This window comes from Carica papaya, chromosome 6 (genome assembly GCF_054855325.1).
Source record: "Carica papaya isolate Zhongbai chromosome 6, ASM5485532v1, whole genome shotgun sequence".
Classification (NCBI taxonomy): Eukaryota; Viridiplantae; Streptophyta; class Magnoliopsida; order Brassicales; family Caricaceae; genus Carica; species Carica papaya.
The window spans coordinates 7,269,307-7,282,930 of NC_142314.1; the positions used below are offsets into that span (position 1 = coordinate 7,269,307).

The 13,624-nt window shown below is 37.0% G+C and overlaps 2 protein-coding genes across 3 annotated transcripts; one reads left to right on the plus strand and one right to left on the minus strand.

Annotated features, from left to right (window-relative positions):
- Nucleotides 1-1,466: 1,466 nt before the first annotated feature.
- LOC110819055 (DNA polymerase V family) lies at nt 1,467-10,499 on the plus strand. 2 transcript variants are annotated; one of them, XM_088221965.1, is made up of 9 exons: nt 1,467-1,753; nt 1,896-2,550; nt 3,238-3,363; nt 3,440-3,637; nt 6,026-6,253; nt 6,344-7,507; nt 7,908-8,198; nt 8,727-9,168; nt 9,368-10,499. In XM_088221965.1, the coding sequence occupies exons 2-9, from the start codon at nt 1,954-1,956 to the stop codon at nt 10,231-10,233; spliced, it is 3,912 nt and encodes a 1,303-aa protein (XP_088078091.1). In that variant the 5' UTR covers nt 1,467-1,753; nt 1,896-1,953; the 3' UTR covers nt 10,234-10,499. The 2 variants fall into 2 exon arrangements, with proteins under 2 accessions (XP_088078091.1, XP_088078090.1); XM_088221964.1 differs by having other exon boundaries at nt 1,899-2,550.
- Nucleotides 10,500-10,970: 471 nt separating this feature from the next.
- Nucleotides 10,971-13,440, minus strand: LOC110824846 (transcription factor GTE7-like). The gene is made up of 3 exons (XM_088221966.1): nt 11,839-13,440; nt 11,539-11,743; nt 10,971-11,437 (listed from the first exon to the last, which is right to left on the minus strand). The coding sequence occupies exons 1-3, from the start codon at nt 13,213-13,215 to the stop codon at nt 11,379-11,381; spliced, it is 1,641 nt and encodes a 546-aa protein (XP_088078092.1). The 5' UTR covers nt 13,216-13,440; the 3' UTR covers nt 10,971-11,378.
- Between the last annotated feature and the right edge of the window lie 184 nt (nt 13,441-13,624).

Sequence of the window (13,624 nt, forward strand, 5' to 3'; positions counted from 1 at the left end):
AGTAATAAATTATATTAGTTTTTAAAATAATCATATTATAATTAGTGATCAATATCATTAGATTGAATCATATGATTATTTTGAAATATGATATAAATCTCTCTCTATTTTTTTTATATTCAAATATTTAATTATAAACTAATTAAATACGATTAATCACCTATATTTATTTGATGAATACTTTGATATTGTAAAATTAGTTAATAAGTTTAATTAATTATATTAAGTCTTAATGGTATAACAATATCAATCTTAACTATGATTGTGTTTATAGTGAATCTCCAAATAAAATTTTATTAGTTAATTAGTTACAACTAGTTATATTATATTATTACTTACAAATTTATTATTTTATAATTAAATTATATACGATCAGTTTAGTTGATAATAATACGTATTTTTAAAGAAAATTCTTAACTTCATATAATTTTTGTCATTTCGACAAATATTATGCCTAGCATTTTTTTGGATCACATCAAACAACCTTCCATAATTCATTTATTTACATATTCAATATCCCAATTTTATTGATAATCATAATAGTAAGTAAGATATGTAATGTAACTTCACAATTGTGAATCCATCTAATGACTTTACATCTTCTTTCTTGGAGTCAATATTGCTTTCTCCTTTGGTTTGGCTTTACACAAATAACTTCCTCCCAATAGTCATGGATTTTTGATGATTTTCAGTATTTATAAATATTTTTAAGCATATATATATATATATATTAATAAACATCATATTAAATGCTATGTATAATATATTTATATACAGAATCTATTAAAAGTTATTGATAATTCATATTTTTAAAAAAATAATTAGAAGAATGTGAATTTATTTATTCGATTATAATTGCATGCCAATCTTCTTTGCAATAAATGCTCCTCTCGTATTAATTATTTAAAAAATATTAGAATTTTTAATAATTGGTGCTTTGCATATGTATGTCAATAAAATTCATCTTAAATATATATTTTTTTTACATATATATTTTATTAAATTAATTATAAAATAATTAATGTAATGAAGTGGTTTAATGTGGTGCCACCGTTAACTAGCTTTATATATATGTATATACATACATACTACCATAATTGTATAAAATTAGTATAAATATAATTTTATACATTTAAAAACATGTTAATTCCCAATTTATTTACATATATAAGATTAATAAGAGAAATATTAACCTATTTTACTAATAACTATATCAATTTTCTTAAAACAATAAGTGATAAAAGAAAGATGTTGTAAGCTTTATTTATTGACAGTTTTATTTCATGTTGAAAATTAAAAATAACTTAAAATTATTATTCTTAATTATAATTAAGAAAGATACAAAACAATCCTAAACCTAATTAACATATGTTTTATTAATCAAATTAAATATATATATATATATATATATATGTATTCGCAATTCCAACGCAATTCCCTGATCGTCTTCCCTTTCCCTCAGTAATTAGGTTATTTATGTAAATTCTGCCCCACACATAATAAAACCACACTTCTTTCTCACTTATTTCACCATAGGAGAACCCAGGGGTGGTCGAGCAGCTCTCCCGCAAGGAGACGTCGGCGGCTCCTTCGATCAATCAAACGCCTGGCTCTTCTGACGATTACTTCGCGTTTTTGTAGAGACTTCAACCGATGCTTTGACAGTCGGTAATCGCATTACTTTTGGTTCTAACTTTAGACGGAGGAAGATAACAGAGAGACATACTCAACTGCCTGCCGCACACTTAATCTTGTAAGGACTTATTGATTTTCTATTGGGAATATTTTTATGGAATGTGTTAATAACAGGAGTTTGTGTTTTACCTATGGAAGTTTGATTGATTCTTTAAATAACCATATATTTCCGTTTTTGGTGTGTTTGTTTTTCTGGTTAGTAGTTGCATATTGTTTCGGTCAACTAGGTTTCAAGGGAGAAACAAGGGTTTTGATTCAATGGGTTCTAAGAAAAGAAGCAGTTCCCATTCTGTGGAGGACGTGGAAAATCAAGCAGAAAACAACAGGGAGCTGAAACCTTTGAAGAAGAAAATGAGGAAGGAGAAGAACAAAGATGAAGAAAACCCAGAAACTGTACAAGGAGACGATGCAGCAGTTACTCCTTCTGGTGTCCCTGCTAGTTCCAACAAAGACATGGAGAGGAAGAAGAAGAGAAAAGCGTTTGATAAAGAGAGAAAGAGAGCTGCTTTGCAAGATGAAGGAATGGCGCAGCCTAAACCATTGGAGGCAGAACCCAGACCTGAAGAGACTAGCGCATCTCTAGCATCTTCTTCCACTAGCGGATTGCCGGAGTTCCATATCAGTGTTTTCAAGAACTTGGCTTCGGCTGATGGTTCAGTGCGAGAAGAAGCAGTGGAATCATTAGTGAGGGAGTTGCAGGAAGTTCAGAAGGCATATGAGAGACTTGGAAAAAAGGATTTGGTCAGCGAGGGCTTGAAACTAGAGGCGGACAAAGATGATGGTTTGAGTGATTGTGCACCATCTTTGAGATATGCTGTGCGCAGGCTAATCCGAGGTGTTTCTTCTTCTCGAGAGGTGTGTACTGGTGCTTGTATGGCTGTTTTCTTTTGAGAAGTGCTTGTCCATACATTATTCTCTGTTAGAATTTTGTTCATGAATATTTGTCTTTTCCTTTGGCATTGGTGCTTTCTGAATAGAACACTCTAGTATAGCTATCCTATAAAGCATTCTGTTTGGAGTACTATTATTTGTTAGTATCAGTCTGTAATTCATGTTATCTTTCCTCATTGTGGTTAATGAATAGCCATCTTATAACCCTTGCTACTAATCCATCTAATTGAGCAGTTAGTGAATGTAAAGTAACCTAACGTTACTTACCTAGTTAATTGGCAGTTAACTTGATATAGTATTCTTTTAGAGTCAGGTATGGTTTTAGAAGTTGAATGAAAATGTATATTAGGTAAGGAATTTGGCTTTTTCTTTTTTTTTGAAATATAAGGAACTTTGCATTTTGATGATAATGGTTGGGATGTTCTTGAGTTTTTGTTTCCCGGTATACATCTTTTAAGAGTTCAAATGAATAGGTTACAAGTTATTATTATTTTATACATGTGCCTTTGTGATGAAGCAGAAATTCCAATAGAAATATTTACACTTGTTCAAGTCTTTATTCAGATAATTGAAGCTTTTGATTGCTATTTACTGGTTGAACGTCATTCAGTATCAGGCTATCTTGTCACATGAAATTTGCTGTTTATGCAGTGTGCAAGACAAGGGTTTGCCTTAGGTTTGACTTTGTTGATTGGCAAAATTTCTAGCGTCAAAGTGGATTCACTGCTGAAGCTTATTGTTGATTCTTTAGAAATCTCTTCATCAATGAAAGGCCAGGTAAGTAAAAAATCGTTTCAGGAGGTTTTTGGCACTGCAAAAGATATTATAATTACTTTTTTTAATTGCATTACAGGAAGCAAGGGATTGTTTGTTAGGGCGATTATTTGCTTATGGTGCTCTAGCTCGATCAGGAAGGCTAAGCGAAGAGTGGATCTCTGATAAGAATACTCCTTACATTAAGGACTTCACCAGTGTTCTTATCTCTCTTGCAGCAAAGAAGCGATACTTGCAAGAGGCTGCTGTAGCTGTCCTTTTAGACATGGTTGAAAAGGTAAAAGCGTTGATAGAGAAGTATTTTTACTTCTGCTATCAAGTGTTTTGTGTTTTCATTTGTTCCTTGGCTTGAAAGATCTAGGAATCTTTTCGTTGCCTGCAAGTCGTAACGAAGTTCCTTTATAATTGTGCAGTCTTATTTGATTTTTCTCTTCAATCTCGCATATTGCATTAAAGTAATGTTTTGATTCTTTAAACAATGAAATGCTGTGATTATTGTTTTGGAGGTAGTGATTGATGTCTATATGCATGATGGAGGATAGCTAAAGAAGTCAGTTTTCTTAAAGATATAAGGTGAGCTCTTCAGGCATCCAAAATGTCTACAGCCTAATGGTATTTGTAGGAGAACAAGGAAATGCAGACATGTATGGTCTTATTTCGTCCAATTTAGTTGTAGATTGTTAGCCTTTTCGCTAACAGTGAGCTCAGTACGGGCTATTTTGTCGAGAAACCATTTTCTGATTTGCTCAAAACACAACCTTGAATCGACTTCTGACCTTTTAACAGCTAAATAATACTTTGGCAACTGAAGGCCAAGGAAGTAAGCGTCAATAGACCATTTTGCACTAATCTGGCATAAGCTTTTGTATGATTGTTTTGTATTTTGTATGAGGCATCTCACTGTCTCCTGCACTCAAAAACAAACTTCTTTTTGAAAACACGTGCAATATAATGGTGCTTTGGCATGTCGGGGGTGGGTTGTGGGAGGTGTTCTTGTTTTTTCTCTTCCTTGTGGAACTATGGAAGATTAAAAGATTGATTCTTATGGCTTCAGGTCTCTTTTTATTGATAAACCTTCTTACATGATTAACCAATTAGTAGAAATTTTTCAGGATTGTTTTACCTTGCATTTTCCTTGCTACTTGTTGTTGGTGGAATGTTGAACAAATTTTTTCTTGATATTCAGCATTAGCCCTGTCCTTCTAACAGTCTGGTATTTTTTTGTATGGGATATGAGGTACACATTTGATATGAATTGTTTATGGGTTGCATTTTAAGGAGCAATTAGAGAGATTCTTATATAATGCATGCAATATATGTCTATATGTGCAAATACACAAATATATCGTAGTTAATCATGAGCATATCATCATAAGATCTGGGGCAAAATCCTGTTTTAGTTCTTGAACTATTCACCATGTTATAATTGAGTCAAAAGAGTTCTTTTCATTATAATTTGGTCCTTAAACTTGCAAAGAATTTTTCTTAAGTAAAGTTTGTTACTATAATCTACATGGTTTAGATAATACAAACTAAAACTTTTATGACCTAATTGTAACTTAAGGATCAATTGTAATGGAAAAAACTCTTGGGGTTCTAATTCCAATTTAAGACCACTTATTTATTGGTGAATTTTCCTACCCAAAAAACCAATTTGTGGAAATTTTTCATGATTGAGTTACTTCATTAGTACATTGTGGTGTCTGGTATGGATACGAAGACATTGTACACCACTTTTCTTGCTACCCAGTGTTGGCCATAATGAAGAACACATTTTTTCTTGATATTCGGTAATTGGGCTGCCGTTCTATAGTTTGGTACTTTGTTATATGGGAATATGTGGTGCCCATATCATGTGTATTGTTTATGGGTTACTTTTGTCAGGAGCATTTGAAGAGATTCTTATACACTACATGCTATATATGCGTGTTTATATGTGCAAATATATGTGAAAAAATTATAATAGCTGAAATCACGAGTATGTCATCATAGAATCTAAAATAAGTGATTCAAAAATATCTAAAAACCAAATATATATGTAGATACTGGATGCTCTCAAAATCAAAAGTTTAGGCAAAAATCATTGTAATTGAATTAGAGCTTATATTTTATTAAATCGATATCCTCTCCATATCATTGATGATTTTGGGGACCTAATAGATTCTTTGGCAGATGCTCTTTTGTAAATTCTTCTGTATCAGGGTGATAACCACTTGGTGCCTTGTGAGTAGCGTGCTTTTCTTCTATTAAAAAAAAGAGACAAAATCTCCTCATTCTTAGAACCTCTTACTTTCTACCTGACTATGTCTCTACACAGTCATTCTTTATCTTTGTGAATCTTGTTGCAAAAGGGAGTCAAAGAGGAATGTCGTAATAACCCCTTTTTCTTTTTTGTATGTATCTTAGTTTGATTTGCCATTTCATGTGATCTTTGATTGCTAAAGAACGGCATTTAGGATTGCGAGATTCGTATCATGGTTGCAGAAGGATGCTGCCATCCTGGTGTTATTGGTCTATGATTTTACAGGAGTCTTTTTGAAAATTAATATGTTATGCACTAAAATTTGACACGCTCCCTTAGATTGTTTTCTCCCATGTCTCTGTCTCTTGTATGTGCCAAAGTTATATAGCTGCTTAATCATGTCTGTGTCTTATGATTTTGCAGTTGCCTGTTGAAGCGGTGCTCAATCATGTTCTTGTAGCTCCAGGATTGCATGAGTGGTTTGAAGAAGCCACTGATGTTGGAAATCCCGATGCATTGCTTTTAGCAATCAAAATTCGAGAAAAGATTTCTGTTGACAGCTCTGTGTTTGGCAAACTTCTGCCAAATCCATACAGCCCAAGCAATATTTTTGCTGCTGACCATCTTTTATGTATTGTAAACTGCTTAAAGGTGGGATTATCAATTATATATTTAAAGATACTAAATATGACTAATATTAACTTTTTGCATGAAAATTTTTTCTTTATTTGGAATACTCAGGAATCTACCTTCTGTCAGCCTCGAGTTCATAGTGTATGGCCTGCTCTCATAAACATTCTCTTACCTGAAACTGTTCTACAAACTGAAGATTCATTTTTGATTGCTAATTCTTTGAAGAAGTACAAAAAAGGTCGCAGGTCTAGTTCTTCAGAAGAAGAAATTGCCAAGAACATTCAATGCTTTTATGAAGTTATCATAGAAGGATCCCTTCTTCTTTCATCTCATGACCGTAAGCACTTGGTATTTGATATTGTGCTCCTTCTCTTACCAAAGCTGCCTGCATCCTTTGTTCCACTTGTCCTATCTTACAAATTTGTCCAGTGCCTTATCGATATACTTTCCACAAAAGATAGTTGGTTGTATAAAGTTGCAGAACATTTTCTTAATGAGTTATTAGATTGGGTGAGACAATATGATATGAGAAGAGTGGCAGTTATTGTGGCTCTACAGAAACACAGCAGTGGAAAATTTGATAACATTACAAGAACGAAAACAGTCAAAAACTTGATGATAGACTTCAAAACAGAGACCGGTTGCATGTTATTTATTCAGAACTTGGTGAACATGTTCGTAGATGAAGGGCATGCTGCAGACCAATCTTCAAGTGTAAAATGGGGATTAGAACCTTGCTCCTTAAATTCAGACCAGAGTCAAACAACTGACGACAATTCAGATATAGGTTCAATTGAGGAGAAGGATGGAATTGGAACAGTGGGAAATGTAGATTTTTTAAAAAGTTGGGTCATAGAATCACTGCCCAGCATTTTGAAATATTTGAAACTGGATCCTGAAGCAAAATTCAGGGTGCAGAAAGAAGTTATGAAGTTTTTAGCTGTTCAAGGCCTGTTCTCTGCTTCTCTTGGTACTGAAGTTACATCTTTTGAACTGCATGAGAAATTTAGGTGGCCTAAAGCAGCCACTTCAAGCGCACTTTGTGGGATGTGTATAGAGCAGCTGCAGTTACTGCTGGCTAGTGCTCAAAAGGACGAGGGTTCACAATCTCTTTCAAATGGCCTTGAAACAAATGATCTTGGATCGTACTTCATGCGATTCCTTAGCACATTACGCAACATCCCTTCAGTTTCTCTTTTTCGGTCTTTGAGTGAGGAGGATGAAAAGGCATTTAAAGAATTGCAAGACATGGAAACAAGGCTTTCCAGGGAGGTAATGTTTTACATTATTTGTTGCAACAATATGTTATTAATATTATGCCATTTTATTTGGTTTCCAGATGCTGAATCTTTAAACTTCCTATTTGTTCATTTTGATATACATGTCACCATTTTTTTAATAAATACCAGAACAGTGTTTTGCATACTAAATATTGGTAAATTAGGTCTTAGCTTAATCTTATTTGCCTTGGATGATTTTCCAAACCATATAATAAAAAATTAAGATGTTTATGGGGACTGCCCTGGATATGACTGTCTTGCAGCTGTAAGTGTTGTAATTTTGGAAACTTGTTTGTTGGCTTCCAGTCTCCTTGAAGCAATCATATTGTTTCTTTCAAAACATTTTCATCCGCTTTTATTTATTGGTTTTGTAAATGTCTTTGTCGTGGCAGGAAAGGAATTGTGGACTGAGTGCTGATGCAAATAAATTGCACGCGTTGAGGCACTTACTCATCCAGTTGCTGCTCCAAGTACTCCTTCGGCCAGGGGAATATTCAGAAGCTGCGTCTGAACTGACCATATGTTGTAAGAAAGTCCTCACGGCATCTTCTGATCTTCTTGCTTGCTCTGGAGAAGATGAGGTAGATGATGAGGCAACGCCTGAGTTAATGGATGTTCTTGTTGACACACTGCTTTCATTGTTGCCACAGTCATCAGCTCCTATGCGCTCTGCCATTGAACAGGTGAGTGACACATTTCCGTTACCTTCCCTGACCCACGAGGGAAAAGGGAAAAAACCTGGGCTAATCATCTGGTGGTAGGAAGAGGGGTAGGAGGGGGGCAGCACCTTTTGGTTTCTAAGAAAATATCAATCATGTCCTAAATCCTCTCTGTGTCTTTATCATCTTGCTCTTAATATGAACTTTGGCCTGCCTTCAAGAATAATTTAGGGTTAGATATTTTAATTCTCTAAGTTGAACGATTTGCTTATCTAGTGCTTTTCCAAATTTAGGGTTAGATTTTTTAATTCTCTAAGTTGAACGATTTGCTTATCTTGTGCTTTTCCAAATAGCTTTCTGCTTGGTAGCCGCTTACTTCATGCAGCATTATAATTATTGATTCATATCTACTCCGAGGTGGAAATATGGACATGGTTTAAGAGAGTTGGCATTAATTGCATGTCTAGGACCTGGAGATATTTTGCTCATTTTGCTTCTTGCATTTGTGAATTTCCTTCTAAAAGTGATTTTGTATCTGAAATTTTTGTACAGGTTTTTAAATATTTTTGTCATGATGTCACGGGTGATGGATTGTTGCGCATGTTGCGAGTTGTTAAGAAAAGTTTGAAACCTGCTAGACATCAGGATGTGGACAGTGAAGATCATAATGATGAAGATGAAGATTTTCTTGGTATTGAAGAAGATGGGGAAATTGACGAGGCTGAGATGGGAGAAACTGGTGAGAGTGATGAGCAGACAGATGATTCTGAGGCAGTAGATCGAGTTGAAGATGCTAATGAAGAACTTCCTGAAGAATCTGATGATTCTGATGGAGGGATGGATGACGATGCAATGTTTCGGATGGACACTTACCTTGCCCAGATTTTCAAGGAGAAAAAAAATCAGGCTGGGAGTGAAACTGCTCAATCTCAACTTGTTCTATTCAAACTTCGAGTCCTTTCATTGCTGGAGATTTATCTGCATGAAAATCCAGGCAAGTACAACTTATTTTTATGACGATTTGCTAGACTTTTAAAATTCATCCACATTTTGACCCTATGGCTTTAGGACTGAAAGTAGATCAATACGGAGAGGAATTTTCTGTTTTGATGTTTTTCATGTTGGGCTCTGGAAACTGGAGTTCTTTTATTTTCTTCCATTTCTAATGCATTCTGATATCTATTATGATACAGGCAAGCCTCAAGTTCTTACAGTATACTCAAACTTAGCTCAGGCATTCATCAATCCACAAACTGCAGAAGGTAGCGAGCAGCTTGGGCAGCGTATATATGGAATTCTTCAAAAGAAAATATTAAAAGCGAAGGATATCCCAAAGGGTGAGGCTGTGCAACTGTCTATTCTCAACTCTTTGTTGGAAAAGAATTTGAAGTTGGCATCAAAACCATTCAAGAGAAAGAAATCAGCTGGTAACCCATCAAAAAAGCAGTTAGCTTCTTGGAATCGACATAAAATGATTTCTTCCCTTGCACAGAATTCTACCTTCTGGATATTGAAGATCATTGATACGAGAAGTTTCCCAGAGTCTGAACTGCAGAAAGTCCTTGATATTTTCCAGACAGTCATGGTAGGGTATTTTGATAACAAAAAGTCTCAAATAAAATCAGAGTTTTTGAAGGAGATATTCCGGAGACGGCTGTGGATTGGGCATCATCTCTTTGGATTCCTTTTGGAGAGATGTGGGAGTGCAAAATCAGAATTCCGGCGAGTTGAAGCTCTTGACTTGGTGACTGAGATATTGAAGTCATTGGTTCCTCTGAACTCTGGTGAAAGCAGCAGCCAGGATGCGGCAAAAAAAGTGTTGAAGCACCATAAGCAAAAACTGTGTCATCTGATAAAGGAGTTGGTGAGCAATATGCCTGAAAAGCAAGCAAGGCGAGCTGAAGTGCGAAAGTTCTGTAGTAGAATCTTCCAGCTAATATCATCCCATAAGCTTTCAAAATCTTTTCTCAAGGATTTGGATCCAGATGCTCAAGCTGCTTGTGAGTCTAAACTTGGTGACATCTTCACTAACCTCAAGACTGCAGAACACAAGCGGTAAGAACAGGCAGCGCTCGATATATATATATATATATATATACATGGTGAAAAGATTTGGCTTTTGGGATAAAAAAGTCAAATCTGTTCCAAATCTAAAATTCACATTCTGGGGCCATGCCGTTCACAAGTCTAAATATCAATGTCTTGGCAATTTACAGCTGTTTAAAGACTTTTTTTTGGGGTGGAATTATGTCTGAGAAACTGCAGTGGTCTCAACAATTTTGTCTGTTGAATTTGTTATTAATATGCAAAGAACGAAATTATACATTTTGTGCTTTTACTTTTTGACTGGTTGCCATGATGGAATCAGGAACCACCAAGTTCCCATATTTGTTTTTAGAGCAAAGATTGCATAGGCATGATCCAAGCAAATTTAACATATGAAAAAAAAGACCAGCACAGTTTTTGAATATTTTACTTAATGAATTTTGATTTCGCATGTCATGCTTTCTCTGTAAGGCGGCTGGTGGAGAAGTCATGTCCCACAACATACTCTTTGGCAAATGGCATCCAAAGCTAGCCTCTCACATGCTTTAACAGCAGAGGAGATCCCCCGCTTCACTTTTCATTGTTGGGTTCACAAACATTTATTTAATGATCCTTGTCTTCTACATCCATCTTTTCCCGCTTATATATATTATATAGAATATGCACTTTCATCTTCTGCCTCTTTCATCTGAAGGAAAGAATGATTTAACCTAACAAAGAACCCGTTGGCAAGGGAGAGGCAATGCTGGATTGCAGAAAATCATGTATATATTGTTAAATGTGTACAACGCATTTCAAACCTCTCTCTTCTACCTTCTCTAACAATTTCTCGCTACACTTCTCTACATCCCTAACCTACTTTTCCTCCCTTGATCCCCCCCTTTTTTTCTTTGTACATAATAAGGTGAAACCTCCAGTCAGTCTCCAGCTACAATGCCTATTCACTCCCAACAAAAATTAAACCACCACAACCCCACAAAACACTTCAGAGATAACTCACCCTTGTCACAATGAACACTTCACTGATTCACCACCAGACAGAATTTAACCAGTCTGCTATCAGTGGCTGAAACAAATGTGGCCAATGTCCAGCCACCCTCCCAGCGTCAACAACACTTGCAGCGCACTTTCTCCTACTCACTACACCATTTGCAGGTACTACGACCGTGCATCATCAGCATCAGAATCACTTCCTGAGGAACTCCCCGAATCTGAATCTGCAAGAATCTCACACAATCAAAATTCCAGCTAAATTGCTGACAAATTTAATGCACACACTTATAACATTTAGACTCTGAATGTCAGATTTGGGCTATACCACTAGACGAGGATGAATCACTACTGGAACTACTTGAGCTGCTGGAACTGCTACTGGCACGACCATCATCTTTCTCAATCTCCACCGGCGGGAAACTGCTAACTGGCATTTCGTCCCCAATGTCCACGTCTTCCTCCCCAGCTTCTCCCTTCTTCGGCTTCCTTGCCTCTATTCCTACCTCAACCTTCTCAGCAGCAGGTAACTCCTACAACAAAATCAGAAATAAGTACCGTCTAAAAGAATTATATCAACAAGCAATGGCATTATATACTGCTGACACAAATATAACTCAGCATTTACCTTGTTGCCTTCATTTGCAGCCACATTGTTACCCGTAAGCGCTTGCCGTCTGATCTTGCTCACCATCTTTTTGTAGTTAGTCACAAATCGATCTAATTCCCAAAGAGTCTCTGTATCGACTGTCCCGATATCCAATTCAATCTCATCCCCGTCTTGGGTTAAATGCCCGTTTCTTTTCCTAATTATTTGCACCACATTCTCCATTTTCTCCTGTGGCAGGCTCTGCAATCCAAGCCCTAATTTGTGTTTCTCCTCAAGACTCATCTCCCTTTTGTTAGGATCCTTTGCCTTTGGTTTTGGCTGCTTCACCGGCTTCACTGGTGGTACTCGTACAGGAGATGGTGGTTGCACAGGCATCTGCGGAACGGGCGGCGGGTTTATGTTAGACCCGTTTTCTGGAACTCTCATTTTCCTCACAACCTGCAAAGAATCGTCTCTTTCTTTCTTTGCTCGATCTGGCTCCACACGATCCCTCTCAACACGATCCCATGAGCTTGCCTGCAATTCCCGGTCATACACCATTTCTTGTCGTACTTCTTCCCTCAATCTCTCATTTATCGGCCTAAACAACTCCTCGAATTTTGTAAGCTGCTGGTCGGCCAAGGCATATATCTCGTGACCTTTAGGGTTATACATCATGGCATTGTTGAAAGTCAACCGCACATCAGCAGCAAAATCAAGAGGCGAATCGTAAAAGTTCTTCGCCAGCCTCGATTTCACAGTACCCAGATCCATCGGGTTTTTTATTATGTCTAGATAATCATGCAAACCCAATCCCACCACATCCACCGGAGAATTGAAAATATACCCATGTTTGTGCTTCATCAATTTCGTCAAAATCTGACCACACATCTTCATCAAATTGCCACTTTCGGGATTCAATCTCTTCAATTCCTTGCTGAAATTTGGCGGCAATGGACGCTTGCTACCAGTAACTTTCTTGATTCCGCTACCTTTCTTCAGGGGAAAATTGCTAGAGCTGGATCTGACATGCAAGTCATGCGACTCGATTCGATTCTTCAATTTCCGAATCTGCTCAAGCTCCACGATCAACTGATTTTTGAGCTCGATCAGTTCCTTCTTCGAATACGAAGCGATTTTGAAGCTTACGTATGCACCTCCGCTGAAATCAATGTTAGGTTTCCGGTTGATCGAGGATGCATCGTCAGATGCAGCCGATTGCGTCACAGCCGGTGATTCATCTACGTCGTCCGCTGCGTGCTGAAATTGCCTCTTCTTGCTGTTGCCGAATCTATGATTAGGGTTAGGGTTTGATTTCGAAAATGGAACTTTGCCCATGAATTTCGCGCCGCCACCGCTTCTCGGTTGCGTCCAATCAGGTTCGTTCTGATGGTTCGCTAACACTGCCGATGCCATTAACAATGGTCGGAAATGAACCCGGCCGGGTCGGTTCCGGCCAAGCCCCCGCGATATTTCTCAGCTTTGATAGCCAAAACAACGACGATTCAGCTAGATAGTGGACCCACGCGCCACCAAAACTATCCACGCGCCACCAGAAAAACGTGCTGGAAGGAAGAATTAATCGAAGGAGAGAATGAGATGTGAGTTTGGGACTTTACCCTAAACGAGAGCGAGGAACGAGAGATGGCTAGGGTCGGTTCTTAAAGGCGATGAGATCTGCCCCGTGAAATTTCGGGCAACATTATTGCCGTTGATTTATATTAGCCGGTTGATCGAGCCGTTGATTTGTCTTGATACTACCCGAGAGAGCTGACCGAGTTACCTGGCATGGACGGCTGGGATTTGAAGGTTTGAACACGTGGAA